At 42.3% G+C, this 22,978-nt stretch overlaps 1 protein-coding gene and 1 pseudogene across 1 annotated transcript; both read right to left on the reverse strand.

Moving 5' to 3' along the window:
• Positions 1-7,467: 7,467 nt before the first annotated feature.
• Positions 7,468-9,646, reverse strand: LOC114795633 (speckle-type POZ protein-like; annotated as a pseudogene).
• A 9,565-nt stretch (positions 9,647-19,211) lies between these two features.
• LOC114795635 (speckle-type POZ protein-like) lies at positions 19,212-21,672 on the reverse strand. Its single transcript, XM_028989146.1, has 9 exons — positions 21,608-21,672; positions 20,991-21,245; positions 20,723-20,871; positions 20,487-20,611; positions 20,179-20,344; positions 20,024-20,079; positions 19,717-19,839; positions 19,461-19,603; positions 19,212-19,344 (listed from the first exon to the last, which is right to left on the reverse strand). The coding sequence occupies exons 2-9, from the start codon at positions 21,122-21,124 to the stop codon at positions 19,212-19,214; spliced, it is 1,029 nt and encodes a 342-aa protein (XP_028844979.1). The 5' UTR covers positions 21,125-21,245; positions 21,608-21,672.
• Positions 21,673-22,978: the final 1,306 nt, after the last annotated feature.

Consider the following 22,978-nt stretch of genomic DNA (forward strand, 5'->3'; position numbering starts at 1 on the left):
TTTTTGGGAGGTGCAAATTTTTGTGTAAAGACGAATCGGGTGCGTAACGGATGTTGGATGTTACTGCTGTAGTAGTCTTGGATTTTCAGCATGACTGAGGTGTTTCTACGTGGGTTTTTGATGCAATTTGGATGTTACCTTATCGACAACTGTTAATTTCATTTTTTATTATTTACAATTTTTTAGAAAAAAAAAAAAAAAAAAAAACAATCTACATATGTACATATCTACATACAGATGGGCTGCGATTTTGGGCCATGGGAAAACACATGTCTCAACAGGGGGGTGGGACTGGTACAGCTACATATGGCTTTAGCCTATATTAAAAAAAAAAAAAAAAAAAAAACCATAATTGATACATGCTTGATGTGGTAAAAACAACAATTGGCTTCTTTAAGTGGAGCAAGCAGCTAATGTCACTCAACAAGATTGCGTGCTTTGTATGGGGCCATGACCATTATTACAGGTAAAACCAGCAGTTATAACTCAACCAGATTGTCGTTGCAGAAGTTGGGATCAAGTTTGGGATCAGGTTGTTTGATCGATTGCCCGCAAACACCACCGGGTTGTGTGTCTTAGTAACCCTTTTATTACCAGTGTCCATATATCCAACAACAATAAGTAACCTATTATTCAAAATAGACAGCCTGGTGCCTGCAGACTGGCACCAGACGAAGCGGTCAACCCCGCCCTGGGAGAAGCTAACAGATCCAACTTACATAGATGCAATTGGGGTTCCCAGGGGGGGTGCCTGACGAATTTAAAATAGCGAATCAAATAGCAGCAGGATTCGAATCAACCTTGTGTTGGTGGTGTACGATTAATAAGAACGTAGACAGGATCAACTACATCCATTACAATGTTCAGAAATTAGGAAATTGGACACAAGTCGGTTTTGAGGCCGTGCATGGGCAATTATTCGCCACTTCCCTAATGGCTTTTCAGAACAGAATAGCGCTTGATATGCTCTTGGCTGAGAAAAATGGGGTTTTGGAGAGGGTTTGGAGAGCAATGCTGCTCGTTCATACCAAACAACACAGCTGCAGGAGGCAGTCTGACATTGGCCATTGACGGCCTGCGCACCCTCAACCGGAAGATGAAGGAGCATTCAGGGGTGGAAACTACGATGTGGGATTCCTGGATGAATGTATTCGGGAAATACAAAGCCCTAGTTCAATCTGTTTTAACATCTATGGCTGTATTTGCAGCAATTCTGACCTTGTGTGGATGTTGTTGTATTCCTTGTCTGCGCAGTCTTGTGAACCGTCTCATCACTACGGCCTTATCACCCAGGGAGGTTGATCCCACACAGTTATACCCGCTCTTGGAAAATAAAATCCACGATGAGGGCTTTGAGATGTCCATGGAGCCCAGTGACTTACAGTTGAGCCAACTGTTCTGAGAATCTATCTTTGAGAATTGAAGCAACATCCCTTTGAGTGTAAATGTATTGCTCGGTTTATGAACTAATAGTCGAAAATCCTACCGGAAGAGGTTATTAGGGAAGTACTATAGAAAAAAAAAAAAAAAAGGTTCAATACATGATAAACAGGGGGGAAATATTGGGGGACATATGCTTGACTCATTATGTTTTAAATGTATTTTTTGTTGTTTTAATTCTGAATTTCCTGAATTTATCAGGCTTTTTTGTTGTTTTAATTCTGTATTTCCTGAATTTATCAGGCTTTTTGTTGTTTTAATTCTGAACTTCCTGTATTTATCAGGCAAGGTGCTGTTTGGATAAGGCTGGAAACGACGTTCGGAAATATGGTGACTTATGGTGATAGGATGGTAGAATATGGATCTCTCAGCAGACTTGAAGCTGCTGATTCAAAGAAAAAAAAAAAAAAAAAAAAAAAAGGAGCAGCGTTTTGAATCGGCAGGGTAGCATTTATTCTGTCCTCTCCTGAACAGCGACACCACGTTTTTGTTCTCTTGAATGCTTGGTTGGTTGCATTGTGGTTTCGATTCGGTGCGTCATGTGGCCTGTTCTCAGCACCGTACTACAGTCCCTATGTGGTCCAGAACGGCATTATCACTCTGTGTGATACTCACGATGTTTTCCTATTATTTTTGTTATTCTATACTCACGATTTTTTCTATTATTATTATTATTGTTGTTATTATTAAGAAAAAAAAACAAAAAAAAAAAAAAAACAAAGATATATGTATATATATCACTATACTCACGATTTTTTCTATTATTCTTATTATTGTTGTTATTATTAAGAAAAAAAAAAAAAAAAAAAAAGAATTAGAAAAAGGTTTGATACATGATAAACAGGGGGGAAATGTTGGAAAATGTATATAAGTTATCATGCTATTAACCTTTACTACCTTTTTGACATATATATCCCACATGTATTAAACTCTATTAATCCTTTTGACATATATATATATCTCGCATGCATTAAACTATATTAATCTTTTTAATATGCGCACTACATTGAATCATTAGTCTCTTCAGAAACTGGTGGGCTAAAGGCTGTTTGCAGAACAGAATGACCGCGACTTGATAAGAGGAGGCCTGCAGCCGCAGAGAAGCAAGAAAAACAAGAAGACCTTGGCGATGGAGCGTCTACCAAAGAGACAACCCTACATGCAAATTATAAGCTTATTTGGTGTGATCCTGTGATGAATGTACCGCCCTATTATTGAATAAAAAGAGAGGAAGCGGAAGAGACGGCAGAGCTTTTTGGAGGCTGCTGTATTGGTTGTCTCTGATCGCTCTCCTTGCAAGTAAAAGAACTCAACTTCTTCGTGTCATTCTTCTCTGGTTTATAAGTGTTGGAACGGCGTACAACTCTAACAATCCGTCATATCCAAGGTAAAGAAAACTTGACAGCAGACTTGGACTCTCTTGCTCTGATGGGGAGTTTTGAAAGGGGGGAGTGTGTGATGCCCGCCGCCACACAGGGTAATAGTGCACCAACACCCTCCACATTTTATTTATTATTAACAGTTTATTAAAAATTATTCCGTACATCCCACAATAGTTAACTTTAATATAATGGTATTTTTCTTTAACATTACGTTGTTTTATATAGTGTGCACACATTGGAACACTGTAAGGTTACAGTGTAACGTAAATTGTTTGGGTATTAAAACCCTGCTTTCCCCCCTGGTGATCTTTGCCTGATTGGTCACCTACAAGGAAATTTAAAGTAAATGGGGGTGTGTCCATGTTTTCATTTTAAAATGAAAAAGTCAATGAATACATTACTGACATAACTGTCAGTGTTTTGATTGATTGATTGATAAAACCGTGTATTGTCATGTCAAAATTACCATTACTACTGAAACTTGGCCATCGACCCGACCATACATACACACCATAAACACAGCACAGCACAGTGGTGGTGGTGGACAGGTCAGGAAGATAGGGGAAAAGGTCAGAAACAAGAGCAGGATACACATTAGGATAGAGGAGGGGGGTAAAAAAGACAACCCCCAGATTTTACTCCAATGGGGAGTGCGAACCTTAAAAAAAACACCTCAACAGCATAAGCACATAGACTCTACATAACATATAAAGTAATTGCCACAGGAAAGGGTGGTGGATGAAATCCCACAGACCCACCATTTCACGCTGGGGGGTACGAAACAGGCAGAGGCATAGGGTGGGGGGTGAGCGCATATCAGTGTGTGTGTAATTAAGTGTATTTGTAATGGGGAAGGGAGGGAGAGAGTCAGTGAGAGAGTCAAGCTGCCCTGACCCTGATGGGAGATGTTGGTTCCACAGCAGGTGCTGAGTAGGGGAACCGAATGCAGATAGAAAGAGCTGTTTGGGTTTTTCGGCCGAAGACCTGAAACTTTCAGGCTGTTCTATAGTCTCTGGTCTGCTCTGTCCAAATTTCTGTGCAAAGCTGCTAGCTTCGCCACAATGTAGTCCAGTTCCCAATCAATAGTGCCAGTGATGGTATCCAATTTTTCGATCAATCTGTGCGCTCACAGCTCTACCCATTCCATCAATCAGTCCAGCCGGCCTGGTGGGGTTTTGACCGCGGTTGCCGTTGCCTTCAATTTCCGATACACCAGGGCAATGCCTAATCCAATCAGCAAAAGTCCTTTTATCACGATTCCGAATATGTAGATGTCTTTTTTTCTCCCATCCATCCATCATGTACGCAGTGGCAAATGTTCCGGCAGGACACTCAGGATCTCCAGCTCCTGGATTACTCCTTGAGATGATTGTTTCAATAGCAATGAGAGACCAGCTGATCAAATCCATGATTTTTGTTGATTTTCGTTGATCGCAGAGCAGGGCTGAGAGAGTCTCTCAGAGACAGTAGACAAGAGAAGCGAGCAGGGAAGATAAGGGAGGGAGAGCAAGAGTCAGAGCAGAAATGTAATTATATCTTAGGTAATCACTTTTAGTTTGTTGATAATTATTAAAGAAAGAAACAACAAGCAATTTTGTTATCTGGCAACATGTTATGACACTTGGTACTATTTTAACCTTCAATCAATCATCTGAAGTGAAAGTGAAGTGATTGTCATTGTGAAACATTGCAGCACAGCACACAACGAAATGGACAGGATGGGTTCTGCTGTCACCAGCGGTCAACGCGCTCTGCATGGAAGTCATGCAGACTTGGGAGAACCCTCAGCTCCTCGCCTGCTGCGTACTCACACAAGCAGATGTGGCAGTCGCTCTGGCGAGAGTTTCCTGCAAGATCCAAACTTCTTGTTGGAAGCCGGTGAATCTCGCTTTTATGTTGACACTGAGATGACAGGAATCACAAAACCAGGGTCGTCATGTTCTTGTTCAGCTTGGCCTTCAGAGGGAATCACCAGATAGATCTGCTGGATCTCACTGATGTAATGATACACATGAAGAAGAACCTCTAAAGTCACACTGACTACTGTGGTCCTCACTTCATGGAGATATTCTTCCTGGCCGGGGTACTCAAGGTGTCACTGCCTCTTCTTGTTGAGGTCCAGTTGAGCTGATGAAGATCATATCAACATCTTCAACTTCATCCTCAACAATGTCTGGCATGCTGTCAGTCTTGGACAGACATGGCCAGACCAGAAGATGCTCCGTTTCCTCTGCTTCAAGCATGAGAGCAGTCGTCTCACTGGGACTGGGCTGGATGTCACCTCCAAGTCCATGTGGCACAGTGGGACATATAAAAGGTGGTGGAAGAGACTCTTGAGCAGATTTGAGCCAGATTGGATTAATTTAAGATGTAGAAGGTAGCAAATCTCCATCAAGATGAAGTCTCTTCCTTGGTCGCTCACAGAGCTAAGACCCTCCACCCTCAGACCTGTCACGTGGTGGGTAGAAGACAGGAGACAGAGCACGCATCGGTGAAGATGAGAAAACCCAAATCCAGAAACAAAACTCAACAGTTCTGATAATTACAATCACAATTACTCATATTTATCACTTCATATCACTGTCCGAGACGAGAGGCACACTTGCCGATCCCTCCGATATCTAACCATACACAGCATCATCTGCAAGGGATTTTGAAGAACCAAAATTCTTTCTGTTTTAGTGGCAACTTGTTCATTCAGTGCAGACAACCATGTCTGTCGGGGTCACAAACAATATGTGGTAGGGAATTAAGACAAAGTTCAAGAAAACTATCAAAGTAAGACCAAGTTTTGTTAAGAGGTGTTTTATTGATAACACTGTACAGCTCTGATGAACAGTATACAGTAAATGTAGCCTTCACTTACAATCTTAAACAAATACGGTTCTGTTGTGCAGTCAGGACCCAAGATACCAACTCACATTATTAAAAAGAAATTATAAATTAATCGCACTATGAAATAACCTACAAAATAAATATCTAGTATCTCTCTCTCTCCATTCTAAAACACCCACTCTACTCATATTTAGTTCTTTCTTCTTCAATATTGAGAATTATAAGAGGCGGGTCTATCAGCCAACCAGCAGCTATGTGGTGGGACGTGCAGGAAAGGAAACAGCGTTGAGTCGTCTGTCACCTTTTGGCCTCCAGAACAATTGTTGTCACTGATAAAGCACACCCTTTTTTAGTATGTCACCTTAATATATTCAGCAAAAGGACAACTTTAATAAACCTGTTTACGAACTGTTCACTTCCTCGCACACAGCGGCTCGCTGCTCTCCCCTCCGGAGTGGCGTTTTATGTGTATTTATGTTTCAGGCTGTCAACACCAGGAAGGCGGAAGGTCCTGACGGTGTCCCTGGTCGTGTGCTGAGGAACTGTGCAGAGCAACTGGCCGGGCTCTTCCCAAAATGTTCAACCTGTCACTGTCCCAGGCCTCTGTCCCACCCTGCCTGAAATCTTCCACCATAGTCCCGTTCCCAAAAAAACCATCCATAACCTGCCAGTAGCGCTCACACCAGTGCTGATGAAGTGCTTCGAGAGACTGGTCTGGAGTCATATCATGTCCTTCTTCCCTCCCACCTTAGATGCACACCAGTTTGCCTACTGGGCTAACAGGTCTACAGAGGATGCTGTACCTGTTGCTCTTCATGCTACCCTGTCCCACCTGGAGCACCAGGGGAGCGACGCCTCCTCTTTAAAGACTTTAGCTCTGCCTTTAACACCATCCTTCCTCAAAGATCGGTGTGTAAGCTGTCAGATCTGGGACTCATATTCATATTCCACCATATTCCACCTGTCTCTGGATTAAGGACTTGACAGACAGCACATAAACCTGTCCTGGGGTGTGAACTCCACAGAGCCAGTGAAGAAGATGGGTGGTAGTAGCCTAGTGGGTAACACACTCGCCTGTGAACCAGAAGACCCGGGTTCAAATCCCACTTACTACCATTGTGTCTCTGAGCAGGACACTTATCTCTCTGGCTCAGAGACTGCACCTAATTTCATTGTACTTTTTACAATGACTGTATAATGTATAAATTCTGATACATTATACAGTTTCTAAAATGATTATGAATTCATGCACAGGAGTATGTGGCTGTATGTAGTGACGTCTGGATAAAAATGAGTCAAGCATAAGAAAAAGACAATACGACATTCATTTTTTAAAAGCCTTTTTTACTTTTATGTATAAACTCTTGTATTAAAATATATCAAACATTCATAAACATTGTACAAACATTACTTTATTGATTTAGTATATATTTTTATTTTAAACTATGTACATTGGAATTGTTTTTAAATAGCAGAACCCAAAGCCCCAGTAAAGACAAAAATAAACCTTGAGAGGAACAGAAACAAGGCACAATTTACTAATTAAATTACTTAAATGCTATTGACAACTATTAATTAAATTAAGCATATACATGTAAAACACAAGATTTATCTTGTAAAATTAAATCAATGCTAACCCAATACTCTAATATTTACAAGTAGTAATACAACTACTACTAATAAACATATATTATGTGTAAATGAATCTATGCATAACACAATTGTAATAAAATTATTATATTATTGCATGTATATATTATCAAAATGAAACACATATTAGAACAAATGTTAAACTGTTAAAAAAAGAAAATTAAAAGAGCCGAGGTCGCTTGGATGGCGAAGCCCCAGCAGAGACCAGGGAGCGATACAGCTCCCCCATGAGGCAAGGATGATCCATCTGGACGGTCTTCCATCCAGGTGTCCTGAAGACGTCTGAAAAATGGCTAAAAAAGAAAAAGAGATAAAGCACCTTGTTTATTAAAGATTCACACAATACCATCTATCTTCTGAAAGTAAGAAACAGTCCAGATTAAATGAGCTGTGGGAGCATCACCCACCTGTTGATGAAGATGATGGCCTCTTCCTTCAGCTCCGGGGTCAAGTGGAGGTCAGCGATGATGAGGATCTCGGCAGCGTTCTCCACCGTGAGACTCCTGCACAGAACTTCCTCACACATCCTCTTCAGTCGGTCCAGGAGATACTGAAAGAGTGAAAAAGAACATCTCAGATCCTGCTGAGTGAGTGTGTGCTGAGTTTGTATTAGTGTGTGTGTGTGTGTGTGTGTGTGTGTGTGTGTGTGTGTGTGTATGTGTGTGTCAACAGTAGCTACCATGTCTGCTGCTACTAGGAGCTCAGCGGCCATGTCCTATAGGTTGGGTCCTTTGGGTGCTGTAGATGAAGGTCACCAGCTCTCTCAGGACCTCCGGTTCCACCCCCTGGATCTCCACATGGTTCTAGAAGAGAAAGCAGAGCTGAGATGGTTCTAAACAAGGGCTAAGATTTAGGACAGAGACTTACGATCTGGCGCTCCTTCATGTCATGCGTGAACATGGCCCTGAAGACTGGACAGCGAGCTGCAGAAGGAGAAAAAAAAAGGAACAACGTTAGATCGCCAGAAGATCACCACTTCCACCAATCACTGTTGCCGTTTGTGCACATGTGAGTGTGGTACCTGCTAGGATGGCTTTGTGGGCCTGGAACTCCTGTCCCCCCACAACCAGAGAGCAGTCTGGGAGAAGGGACTGGTCCCACAGGTTCCCGAGCTCATCAGCCATCCTGCACACGGGCACCTTCACCTGCTGAAGCTGGGTGTTCTCCGGTGGGAGCAACACGTGAATCTACAACAAGCCAACACAGCGGTTACTACACTTTACTCAGCTACAACATCCATGCACACAATGGAGGTGGTGCACAGTAACACTGTCAGCGTCCAATAGGAGATGCTGTTACTGACACGTCTAATGTGTTCAGTGTGGTTATGCAGACAGAACATACTTCACAGGTCACTGTCAGGGTGTCGTCCCAAAGAATTCATGCATCCTCGTCCATGATGTCTTCCCGTCTGGCAAAGGTGGCGAATTCAATGACGTTCCCGTCCCTCAAACTGTGGACTTTACTCTCTGCAGAACAAAAGCACACAAGTGAGTTCAGACAGTACACATCTTCATCCCAAATCTGGCAGCGGGCCAGGGTTTGGGTGGGGGCGGAAAAGACACTGCCGTTCTCTCCACACTGCAACCTCTTTACCACTTCTGTTCTGCTCCAGTCCTGGGTGCACCTCATCACAATCCCCTGAACAGAAGACCAAGCAGCAACTTCTCCAACCTTCAGCCTCAACGACACCCTGTTCTCACAAGTCTACACAAGAGACTAGCACAGCAGATCAACAAGAGCCTGCCTTATCACAGATTAAGTAGGACCGATCTATGCCTCTGTCAGACAGAAAACACGTTACGGATCGTTATTGACTGTTCATTGCATAAGTCTGCCTCTGTGGTACTTGTGAAGCTGAGCTGCATTATAACATTATAGCCTTCTCCTAATTCTTGATAATCTGATTAAGGTAAAATCCGGCCCCTTAACGTTTATCAAGATAACTGTAAGAATGTGTGTGAATGAAACGTACTTCCCTTTCCTCTTTTATGTTGGTCGTCCCGAGTACGTTTAATATCTGCATTAAAATCCAGGGTCCCTACACTGTTAACAATCAGACATAATCTTATTTGATTTAACTTATAATAATCATGGATGACTTCTGTGGACGCCCTTTAATTATTACTAAAATTACTAGGAGATTTACTCGCAGGATGAGTCGTCAAACAAGTGGAATTATTAATAATTTACTAAACATCACGTGCACTAATTGATTCCTAACCACACCCTTGAGCTCAATTTACCCTACAACATCATATCAATTATATTTGGTCCTGTCAATACTTACCTAACTTACCTCTCAGTTCCTTACACAGTGACTGTGTGCTGAGGGGCATTGATGTGTGTGTGTGTGTGTGTGTGTGTGTGTGTGCACACTTCTGGTTGGTCTCTCCTGTCTGGTTTTGTCTTGGTTGGTCATTGTTTTGTGCCATATGCAACCCGGAGACGGAGGAAGATCTTCAGCTTCACAAGAGATGTGCAAGATGTTCCCCTTGATGCTGACTTGTTTCCATAACAAGACGTCAGAACGTCACCAGTAGCCTGATCCACCAGACTAGAAAACGTCCGCTCTGCAGATGGGACAGGATGGGTTCTGCTGTAACCAGCGGCCGACGCACTCTGCATGGAAGTCATGCAGACATGGGAGAACCCTCAGCTCCTCGCCTGCTGTGTACTCACACAAGCAGATGCGGCAGTCGCTCTGGCGAGAGTTTCCTGCAGGATCGAAACTTCTTGTTGAAAGCCGGTGAATCTCGCTTTCATGTTGACGCTGAAGAAGATCTGATGTGACAGGAATCACAAAACCAGGGTGTTCATGATCTTGTCCAGTTAGGAGGCCAGCATGGTTTCCAGTGGGAATCCACAGATAGAAGTGCTCGATCTCAGTGAGCTGATGATACAGAAGGTCAGGCAGCGCAAAAGTCATAGTGACTACTGTGGTCCTCTCTTCCTGGGGATCTTCTCCCAAGAAGGGATAATTAGGGCTCACTGCATTCTCAACGTCTTGTCGGGCTAAAGTTGAGCTGATGAAGATGACATCATCATCTTCAACTTCAGAGCCTCGTGCAGGATCCACATTTCTTCTTGGAAGATGCTGAAGTTCTCTTTCGTTCAGTCTATGTTGATTCTGAGGAAGACATGAGATGATTGGAATTGCAATGAAAGCCTCTTCATGTTCTCGTCCAGCTTGGCTTCCAGTGGGAATCAACATATAGAACTGCTGGATCTCACTGATGTGATGATACACATGAAGAAGAACCTCTAAAGTCACACTGACTACTGTGGTCCTCACTTCCTGGAGATCTTCTTCCCGGCCGGGGTGCACATGGGTCACTGCATCTTCTTGTTGAGGTCCAACTGAGCTGATGATGATGACATCATCATCTTCAAGTTCATCCTCAAAAATGTCTGGCATGCTGTCAGAGTCTTGGACAGACATGGCCAGACCAGAAGATGCTCCGTTTCTCCTGCAGGATTCAGTTCTCTCACTGGGACTGGGCTGCATGTCACCACCAAGTCCACGTGGCACAGTGGGACATCTAAAAGGTGCAAGACATTCTTGAGGAGATTCAAGCCAGATTGGATTAACCACAGATGTAGAAGGTAGCGAATTTCCATCAAGATGAAGTCTCTTCCTTGGTCGCTCACAGAGCTGAGACCCTCCACCCTCAGATCTCTCAGTGTTGCTCACAGCATCGACAGAGGTGGGCGTTTGGGATTTTCTCTTTCGGCTGACCTTCTCTTTGCCTTGAGGGTTTCCATAAGTCTGTCTTTCTGGAGGAACAACGCTGGAACTTGGTCCTCCAGTGCTGACAGTGGCAAAGATCTCCAGATGACTGTCATCCAGCAGGCGACGTGGTTGGTCATGATCGCCCTGTTCCACTGGAACTGCTGTGAAACGGCTTGTCTCTGGAGATCAACAATACCAAACAACAAAAATGTCAGACCTGCGAGATGTGATAAAATTATTAATTAATTTATAATATTAATTTATTTAAATAATAATAATGATGATGATGTGCTGATGCCAGTTTTCCCCCTTCTGTATGTCTCAGCTGTCCTTTTACCTGTGGTTGGATGGGGACATGCTGTCTCTGGAGGAGTAATTCCTCCAGAATTAACAGGGTCAACTTCATCCTGTCTGACGTCCGGTGGGTTCTCACGATCTTCAGCTGCTAAATTACAGCGTGGCTCCGATGATCTTCGGGTCATGATCTTCACCTCCGGGTCCTCGTCGATGTCGGCAGCTGAAAAACTGCTCGTTGATGGAGCTTTTACTGCAACACACAAGTCCTCCTTCTCCTCGCTGATGAATTCCTCTCCGTCTTCAACAGTGTCTTCTTCTGGAATCTCAGAAACTCTAATTATATGAGATGATTGAGAGAATAAAGAGACATAATTGAATATTTGCACAGGACATTATTAGCGATGATGAGGACATATTTGTCCTGATGTTAAAGTGCTAACAAGTCTATAAAGTGTCCAACATCTCAACATGCAGCCAGACAGGGAGAAAACCACGTGACTAAAGAACAGAAAGATGAAATTGTGGTGAAATTACATCTACAAATGCTGAATTTACCTTCCTGAGCAGTAAAAGTACACGGGCAAACACAGCAAACTACAGTCACACAACCAGACTACGAAGTGTGAATAATTTGGTTCCATGTGCTACTCGCTGTGTTACTTGGTCACTACACCGAGTACCTTCACCTCGTTTTTCAATTACTGAAGCTGACAAACATGGAAATTACCCGCAAATGTGCAGATATGCGACCAATAATTACGGCGTTTGCGTGAATATTCGTATCAGAGTCTTTAACATGATGTCGGGACGATAAGCGGCGCTGCTGCAGTTTGTCGTCAGTATTTTATCTAGAAATCATGTTGCCAGATCAGAAAGCAGCTGCTCCACCGCCGACAACTTGACTTTTTAGTTACTCACCAACTCGCTGCTACTCAGATCCTCTGTCCTCGCAGCTCTGACTGTTCATTTAAAATCCTGCATGTTGTGATAAACTCCGTTACCATGACAATGACGTACTATTCCCGACGCGACGTGCAGCATAAAGTGTGCTTTTAAAAAATGCAAATGTAAATGAAGCGGTGAAATATTAAAAACAGTAATAAATAAACTTGTTGTAAAGTGAGGTTTTGCTGCTCTTTTAACTACTACAATTCAGTGAGCCAGTGAGTGCTGGACAAGGTAGAAGCTGATCAGATGTGTGTGATAATTAACCCTCGTCATATCCCTCGGCTGCTTTACACCTTTTGTCCTCTAGGGGCAAAAATCACCCCGTCTGGTTTACTAATTTAAGATTAAGGTTGATGCTTCTCATAATTCTGTATCCAACTTCAAAGAAACATCAATGTGCTTGAAAGAAGTTGTTATTATTCCATTTGAAATGCAAGGCCAATAAGACCTCATTTACATGCACTTTTACTATTAGAAAATAAAATTAAATCATCAATAATTCTAAATGTAGTCAACAGAGTAAAGTGTGTTAATAGGAAAGATAAGATAAAATATATCTTTATTATCATTGCACAGTCATGGATTTTTCAGAATTTGCAATATAAAAATCTAAAAGCTGTACCAATATAAAAATGTTCAAGAAGCGGATGAGTTGTTGAGCATTTTTCACAACTGCTGAGCTCTATTGGAGGTCTGCATATCAGACACCCTTATCCATAGTGACTTACAATCAGGGACAGTTACAGGGACAGTCCCCCTGGAGACACTTTAAGTAAAGTGTCCTGCTCAGGGACACAATGGTAGTAAGCAGGATTTGAACCTGGGTCTTCTGGTTCATAGGCGAGTGTGTTACCCACTAGGCTACTACCACCATATCATAACCAATCTGGCGGTGGTTGTTGTGTAGGAAAAAACGTATTAAAATGTATTAAAATAAATCACAGAGCAAATAGAAATAGTTCAAATTTTGATGTCAGTACAGAAGGAACAGAAATGTAACTTAATGCTGCCCACACATGGCCTGATGTGAGGTGTAACCAGTTGTACCCAAGCTCCTTAATGAACGGCCTCCTCCTGTTGTACTTCCAGGCCGGCTTGATCTCAGACCATCGACTAAAGGAGATACGCTGTGAATGTTGTCACAAATGTATGTTTATTTTACTACATACAAATTCAAAGTAGTATCTTTCCCATAATAAAATATTTAAATTGTGAACATTCATATTTAACCACAGCCCCGTTGTTGTCATTTTAATTTTCTATGATTTTTGTTTGTTTGTCATCCCTGTTGCTCAAAAAATGCTCAGAAGCAGTACTTGACCCGGCATCCTCTGCATTAGCTAACGGATGCTTTGCGTTTAGGTGGTACTTGAGACTGGAAGACTTCCTACAGTAAACTAATTCTGCTTTGCACAAGGTGCAAACCACCTTAGTCTTGTCAAGGTTTCCATTGGGAAGCTTCTTAAAAATTAATTTTCCCTGAAGCAAACCTGGCGGCTTCATAGCTGCATCCATGTTACCACGTCACATTTGATGTGGTAATTTCACAGTTCAAAGACTCGTTCTACAGTGCAATTCAGCTAGGTATACATCTGCGCTAAAATATCAAGGTGAAAGTCATCATAGCTTGCGTAGTATAGACCCAGCTCCCAACCCAACTTTGTGAATAGATTAACGCCGATATTTTTTTTTATCGCCCAATAAGTGTCTCATGTTAACGCCAATAACGGCCCACCACTAATATATATATATATTTATAGTAAAGGAAGGAAGAAAGGAAATGAAACAATATGGATTGTTATTCAGTTGCTTATGCTGTAGAGCAGTGCATATAGAGACACTTGATTTGACAACAGATGCATTTCTGAACGCACTTCGATCATTTATAGCTACTACAAGATAGCTATACTACTACAAGAGATCCTTAGTACCCAGGATGAGTTGGAGGCCATGCCCAGTAAGGTTCGGAAAACTTGTAGGCGGACAAAATTGGAGAAATTTCCAGCAAACATTGTCATCAAGGGTCAGTGTTACAGCTAGTGGTTCCCCAAGCAGCTAGAACTGCTGTGCTTGAGTTGAGGTGTGCAGTTCCATGGGTTGTCCACATAGGTAAGCATAAAACCATAGCTCATATAATCCCGTTCTGTTTTTACTCGCCTGGGCTGTGAAAATCTTTTTTGCAAAAGTTGTCCTCGTCCTCCAAATGACATCTGCCAATCTTCCCTTCAGAGCCCCCGTCCAACATTTGGGGATGGACATTGTTGGTCCTGGGAGAACAGATCTGCCTGTTGACTGCACTGAAGGAAGAGGTGGATCTGATACTGTCCCAGGGAATCATAGAACTTTCAAAAAATGAGTGGTGTAACCCAGTTGTTCTTGTGCCAAAAAAGGATGGCAGTATAAGATTTTGTATTGATTTTAGGTACCTCAATTCTGTTTCGCACTTTGATTCATATCCAACACCAAAGATTGACTACCTCCTTTAACAATTAGGAAAATCTCAATTTCTGACAACAATTGATCTTTGTAAAGAATATTGGCAGGTCCACTTGACTAAGTGCTGAGGCAGCAATAATGGCCTTTCATGACATTTCACAGTCACTGAGTAAGCAGCACATTTTATACTGTCCCAATTTTGATCATCTCTTTATTGTACAAACTGACCCTTCTGACAGGAGATTGGGAGAGGTGCCTCTGCAGGGGCCACCTGATGATGGTCATCCTGTTGCATATATCAGTAGGAAGCTGTTCCCCAGAGAAGTCCGCTATTCAACGGAGGCACTAGCCATGAAGTTGGCCCTTGACTCTTTTCGCTATTACCTTTCTGGGTAGAGAATTCATGCTGGAGACAGATCATAAGGCACTGCAGTGGAAGGAAATGATGAAGGACTGCAATGGAGGACTCACTCCTTGGTACCTGGGCTTTTCAACCCTTTTGCTTCACCATCCGTCATATCCAAGGTAAAGAAAACTTGACAGCAGACTTGGACTCTCTTGCTCTGATGGGGAGTTTTGAAAGGGGGGAGTGTGTGATGCCCGCCGCCACACAGGGTAATAGTGCACCAACACCCTCCACATTTTATTTATTATTAACAGTTTATTAAAAATTATTCCGTACATCCCACAATAGTTTACTTTAATATAATGGTATTTTTCTTTAACATTACGTTGTTTTATATAGTGTGCACACATTGGAACACTGTAAGGTTACAGTGTAACGTAAATTGTTTGGGTATTAAAACCCTGCTTTCCCCCCTGGTGATCTTTGCCTGATTGGTCACCTACAAGGAAATTTAAAGTAAATGGGGGTGTGTCCATGTTTTCATTTTAAAATAAAAAAAGTCAATGAATACATTACTGACATAACTGTCAGTGTTTTGATTGATTGATTGATAAAACCGTGTATTGTCATGTCAAAATTACCATTACTACTGAAACTTGGCCATCGACCCAACCATACATACACACCATAAACACAGCACAGCACAGTGGTGGTGGTGGACAGGTCAGGAAGATAGGGGAAAAGGTCAGAAACAAGAGCAGGATACACATTAGGATAGAGGAGGGGGGTAAAAAAGACAACCCCCAGATTTTACTCCAATGGGGAGTGCGAACCTTAAAAAAAACACCTCAACAGCATAAGCACATAGACTCTACATAACATATAAAGTAATTGCCACAGGAAAGGGTGGTGGATGAAATCCCACAGACCCACCATTTCACGCTGGGGGGTACGAAACAGGCAGAGGCATAGGGTGGGGGGTGAGCGCATATCAGTGTGTGTGTAATTAAGTGTATTTGTAATGGGGAAGGGAGGGAGAGAGTCAGTGAGAGAGTCAAGCTGCCCTGACCCTGATGGGAGATGTTGGTTCCACAGCAGGTGCTGAGTAGGCGAACCGAATGCAGATAGAAAGAGCTGTTTGGGTTTTTCGGCCGAAGACCTGAAACTTTCAGGCTAATCTATAGTCTCTGGTCTGCTCTGTCCAAATTTCTGTGCAAAGCTGCTAGCTTCGCCACAATGTTGTCCAGTTCCCAATCAATAGTGCCAGTGATGGTATCCAATTTGCGATCAATCTGTGCGCTCACAGCTCTACCCATTCCATCAATCAGTCCAGCCGGCCTGGTGGGGTTTTGACCGCGGTTGCCGTTGCCTTCAATTTCCGATACACCAGGGCAATGCCTAATCCAATCAGCAAAAGTCCTTTTATCACGATTCCGAATATGTAGATGTCTTTTTTTCTCCCATCCATCCATCATGTACGCAGTGGCAAATGTTCCGGCAGGACACTCAGGATCTCCAGCTCCTGGATTACTCCTTGAGATAATTGTTTCAATAGCAATGAGAGACCAGCTGATCAAATCCATGATTTTTGTTGATTTTCGTTGATCGCAGAGCAGGGCTGAGAGAGTCTCTCAGAGACAGTAGACAAGAGAAGCGAGCAGGGAAGATAAGGGAGGGAGAGCAAGAGTCAGAGCAGAAATGTAATTATATCTTAGGTAATCACTTTTAGTTTGTTGATAATTATTAAAGAAAGAAACAACAAGCAATTTTGTTATCTGGCAACATGTTATGACACTTGGTGCTAATTTAACCTTCAATCAATCATCTGAAGTGAAAGTGAAGTGATTGTCATTGTGAAACATTGCAGCACAGCACACAACGAAATGGACAGGATGGGTTCTGCTGTCACCAGCGGTCAACGCGCTCTGCATGGAAGTCATGCAGACTTGGGAGAACCCTCAGCTCCTCGCCTGCTGCGTACTCACACAAGCAGATGTGGCAGTCGCTCTGGCGAGAGTTTCCTGCAAGATCCAAACTTCTTGTTGGAAGCCGGTGAATCTCGCTTTTATGTTGACACTGAGATGACAGGAATCACAAAACCAGGGTCTTCATTTTCTTGTTCAGCTTGGCCTTCAGAGGGAATCACCAGATAGATCTGCTGGATCTCACTGATGTAATGATACACATGAAGAAGAACCTCTAAAGTCACACTGACTACTGTGGTCCTCACTTCATGGAGATATTCTTCCTGGCCGGGGTACTCAAGGTGTCACTGCCTCTTCTTGTTGAGGTCCAGTTGAGCTGATGAAGATCATATCAACATCTTCAACTTCATCCTCAACAATGTCTGGCATGCTGTCAGTCTTGGACAGACATGGCCAGACCAGAAGATGCTCCGTTTCCTCTGCTTCAAGCATGAGAGCAGTCGTCTCACTGGGACTGGGCTGGATGTCACCTCCAAGTCCATGTGGCACAGTGGGACATATAAAAGGTGGTGGAAGAGACTCTTGAGCAGATTTGAGCCAGATTGGATTAATTTAAGATGTAGAAGGTAGCAAATCTCCATCAAGATGAAGTCTCTTCCTTGGTCGCTCACAGAGCTAAGACCCTCCACCCTCAGACCTGTCACGTGGTGGGTAGAAGACAGGAGACAGAGCACGCATCGGTGAAGATGAGAAAACCCAAATCCAGAAACAAAACTCAACAGTTCTGATAATTACAATCACAATTACTCATATTTATCACTTCATATCACTGTCCGAGACGAGAGGCACACTTGCCGATCCCTCCGATATCTAACCATACACAGCATCATCTGCAAGGGATTTTGAAGAACCAAAATTCTTTCTGTTTTAGTGGCAACTTGTTCATTCAGTGCAGACAACCATGTCTGTCGGGGTCACAAACAATATGTGGAAGGGAATTAAGACAAAGTTCAAGAAAACTATCAAAGTAAGACCAAGTTTTGTTAAGATGTGTTTTATTGATAACACTGTACAGCTCTGATGAACAGTATACAGTAAATGTAGCCTTCACTTACAATCTTAAACAAATACAGTTCTGTTGTGCAGTCAGGACCCAAGATACCAACTCACATTATTAAAAAGAAATTATAAATTAATCGCACTATGAAATAACCTACAAAATAAATATCTAGTATCTCTCTCTCTCCATTCTAAAACACCCACTCTACTCATATTTAGTTCTTTCTTCTTTAATATTGAGAATTATAAGAGGCGGGTCTATCAGCCAACCAGCTGTGTGTAGTGACTTCTGGATGAAAATGAAATAAGCATAAGAAATATTCATTTTCAGATATATATATTTTTTATTTTCATGTATATCATGTTAACATACTGAAAACATTCAGAAATATTGTGCAAATATTACTTTATTGATTTAATAGATATTTTTATTTTAAACTATGTACATTGGAATTAATTTAAATTACAGAACCCAAAGAAAAACAGAAACAAAGCTCAACAAGGCACAACTTAGTAATTAAACTACTTAAATGGCACGCTACTTTTTAAAACAGTTTATTGTATGAATTCTTAAACTATTGTATTAATGTATTAAGCTGATTTAGCAGATAAATATAAAACACAATATGATTAATCTGGTAAAATTAAACAATGCAAACACAATACTCTAATATTTACAAGCAGTAATAATACTACTAATAAACATTATGTGTAATTGAAGTCATGCTTAACACAATTGTAACAAAATGAGAGATATATATATATATATACACACACACATATACACACATACACAACAATAAAATCACTAATAATAATAAACATGTATGAACAATAAAAATGTTATCTGCTGCACTGCTCCAAAACCAGGCCGGAAATCCTGAAAAAGAATCAGAGGTTCAATCAGACCAAATCTCCATGTGTGTGTGTGTGGGTGCAAGAAGATTTAATTAAATGTGTGTTTTATAACATGTGTTATGTGCATTGTGTGGAGTTAAATCTATATCAAATTTTTCTTCAAAAACTACCTCACGTAAGTTGGTCAAAAAATACTGAAATGTCCTGGTGATGTCATCAAGGTGGGGAACAACTCCAGGTCCTGCAAAACAATCCAAATGAAACACATATTAGAACTGAAATAGACAATAAAGAGAAGAAAATTAATAGCGCCGAGGTCGCTTGGCTGGCGAAGCCCCAGCAGAGACCAGGGAGTGATACAGCTCCCCCATGAGGCAAGGATGATCCATCTGGACGGTCTTCCATCCAGGTGTCCTCAAGACGTCTGAAAAATGGCTAAAAGAGAAAAGGAGATAAAGCATCTTTTGATTATTAAAGATTCACACAATACCATCCATCTTCTGAAAGTAAGAAACCGCCCAGATTAAATGAGCTGTGGGAGCGTCACCCACCTGTTGATGAAGGTGATGGCCTCTTCCTTCAACTCCGGGGTCAAGTGGAGGTCAGCGATGATGAGGATCTCGGCAGCGTTCTCCACCGTGAGACTCCTGCACAGAACTTCCTCACACATCCTCTTCAGTCGGTCCAGGAGATACTGGGAGAGCGAAAAAGAGCATCTCAGATCCTGCTGAGTAAGTGTGTGCTGAGTTTGCATTACTGTGTGTGTGTGTGTGTGTGTGTGTGTGTGTGTGTGTGAGCATTAGCTACCATGTCTGCTGCTACTAGCAGATCGGCGGCCATGTCCTGTATGTTGGGTGCTTTGCCGCTGTAAATGAAGGTCACCAGCTCTCTCAGGACCTCCGGTTCCACCCCCTGGATCTCCACGCGGTTCTAGAGGAGAAAGCAGAGCTGAGTTGAATTTGGTTCTGAACACTGACAGTAAGAGAGAAGTCAGAGTTTGGACTGTGTCTGTTAAACCACAAAGAATGAAGATTACAAATCTTTCTTTTCTGCTGTAACGTGAAACATATTGGGGATTACAGGTCAAGGGCTACGTTTTAGGACAGAGACTTACGGTCTGGCGCTCCTTCATGTCATGTGTGAACATGGCCCTGAAGACTGGACAGCGAGCTGCAGAAGGAGAAAAAAAAAAGGAACAACGTTAGATCGCCAGAAGATCACCACTTCCACCAATCACTGTTGCCGTTTGTGCACATGTGAGTGTGGTACCTGCTAGGATGGCTTTGTGGGCCTGGAACTCCTGTCCCCCCACAACCAGAGAGCAGTCTGGGAGCAGGGACTGGTCCCACAGGTTCCCGAGCTCATCAGCCATCCTGCACTCGGGCACCTTCACCTGCTGACGCTGGGTGTTCTCCGGTGGGAGCAACACGTGAATCTACAACAAGCCAACACAGCGGTTACTACACTTTACTCAGCTACAACATCCACACACACAAGTAACGCTGTCAGCGTCCAATAGGAGACGCTGTTACTGACACGTCTAATGTGTTCAGTGTTGTTATGTAGACAGAACATACTTCACAGGTCACTGTCAGGGTGTCGTCCCGGAGAATTCCCGCTTCCTCGTCCATGATGTCTTCCCGTCTGGCGAAGGTGTCGAATCCAAGGACATTCCGGTCCCTCATGGTGTGGACTTTAATCTCTGCAGAACAAAAGCACACAAATAGGCCGTGTGAGTTCAGAAAGTGAGAGAACACACACACACACACACACACACACAGTTACACTGTTTTGTATCTCCAGGCGGACTCACCTCCGGATATGGCCTCTTCTCCATCGCTGTTGAGAATGACCATCCTGCCCTTAGCACGGATACCTGTCTGTGGACCACTGTCCAGCTGGAAGTAGAGAGACAGGTACCCTTCGTAGTGGCTTACGCCATTCGTGTACAAGAGCAGGGACCTGAGAAGACAGAGATCAAAGAAATGCAGTGTAAGAAAGACGCCGCCATTCAGAGCAACAGCAGCCAGAGTCTCGAGCAGAAGTCCAGCACTGAGATCTTTCATGGATGCCACACCTACCATTTCAACTCTTCACTGGCATTGGTGAAGGAGCTGCTCCTCACAACAGCTTCGGCAAAGCTGAACTTTGTGATGGTCCAGGTCAGTGAAAACTTTTCAGTTTTGCACTGTGTGTAGCAGCGGACGCTGGACATCTCTGCTGCTGAATCAGGAATCTTCTCCTCGCTGATGAATTCCTCTTCTCTGATGACTCTCTCTTCACTCTGGAACCTCTTCTTCTCCAACAACTGCAGTCTTTTGGATTCTCAGAAATCTCTAATTGAGAGAATAAAGAGACATAATTGAATATTTGCACAGGACCTTATTAGCAATATATTTGTCCTGATATTTCAGTGCTAACAAGTGTCCAACATCTCAACATGCAGCCAGACAGGGAGAGAACCACGTGACTAAAGAACAGAAAGATGAAATTGTGGTGAAATTACATCTACAAATGCTGAATTTACCTTCCTGGGCAGTAAAAGTACACGGGCAAACACAGCAAACTACAGTCACACAACCAGACTACGAAGTGTGAATAATTTGGTTCCATGTGCTACTCGCTGTGTTATTGGTCACTACACGGAGTACCTTCACCTCGTTTTTCAATTACTGAAGCTGCCAAACATGGAAATTACCCGCAAATGTGCAGAAATACGACCAATAAATACGGCGTTTGAATATTCGTATCAGAGTCTTTAACATGATGTCGGGACGATAAGCGGCGCTGCTGCAGTTTGTCGTCTGTATTTTATCTAGAAATCATGTTGCCAGATCAGAAAGCAGCTGCTCCACCGCCGACAACTTGACTTTTTAGTTACTCACCAACTCGCTGCTACTCAGATTCTCTGTCCTCGCAGCTCTGACTGTTCATTTTAAATCCTGCATGTTGTGATAAACTCCGTTACCATGACAATGACGTACTTTTCCCGACGCGACGTGCAGCATAAAATGTGCTTTTAAAAAATGCAACTGTAAATGAAGCGGTGAAATACTAAAAACAGTAATAAATAAACTTTTTGTAAAGTGAAGTTTTGCTGCTCTTTTAACTATTACAACTCAGTGAGACAGGACGTGTGTGAGTGCTGGACAAGGTAGAAGCTGATCAGATGTGTGTGATAATTAACCCTCGTCATATCCCTCGGCTGCTATACACCTTTTGTCCTCTAGGGGCAAAAATCACCCCGTCTGGTTTACTAATTTAAGAAAATAAAGTTGTTGCTTCACATAATTCTGTATTATGACTTTAATATCAACTTCATTCAAGCACATTGATGCAATTTCTTTATTGTATAACTCATTAACATGCATATTTACCTTGTTTATTAGAAAAAAAACAATACAATTATAAATTATTCTGATTTTCTTAAAATTATTTGAATAAAATCATCAATTATTCTGACTAAAGTCAACAGTCAGAGTAAAGTGTGTTGATAAGAAAGCGAAGATAAAATGAATCTTTATTGTCATTGCACAATCAGTCTTAGTACAATTGCACAATGAGATTGGATTTTCCAGAATTTGCAATATAAAAATCTAAAAGCTGTACAATATAAAAATGTACAAGAAGTGGACGAGTTGTTGAGTGTTCTTCACAACCGCTGAGCTCTATTGGAGGTCTGCATATCATAAGCAATCTGGCGGTGATTGGTGTGTTGGAAAAAACCTGTCAAGTCCAAATTTATTAAAATAAATCACAGAGCAATTAGAAATAGTTCAAATTGTGAGGTCACTACAGAAATGTAACTTAATGCTGCCCACACATGGCATGATGTGAGGTGTCACCAGTTGTCACCCAAGCTCCATCATGAACAGCCTCCTCCTCCTGTACTTCCAGGCCGGTCTCAGACCACTGAATAATGGAGATACTCTGAGAATGTTGTAAAATATAAAAGAAATAAAGACACCAGATCATGGGTCTCGGTGAAGACAAACTTGGATGAGAACTGAGCCTTTCCAGCAGATGCAGTCCAAGGTCATATGAACTAAAGACGTTGTCACAGGAGATA

The sequence above is a fragment of the Denticeps clupeoides genome, chromosome 8 (assembly GCF_900700375.1).
Source record: "Denticeps clupeoides chromosome 8, fDenClu1.1, whole genome shotgun sequence".
NCBI classification, from domain to species: domain Eukaryota; kingdom Metazoa; phylum Chordata; class Actinopteri; order Clupeiformes; family Denticipitidae; genus Denticeps; species Denticeps clupeoides.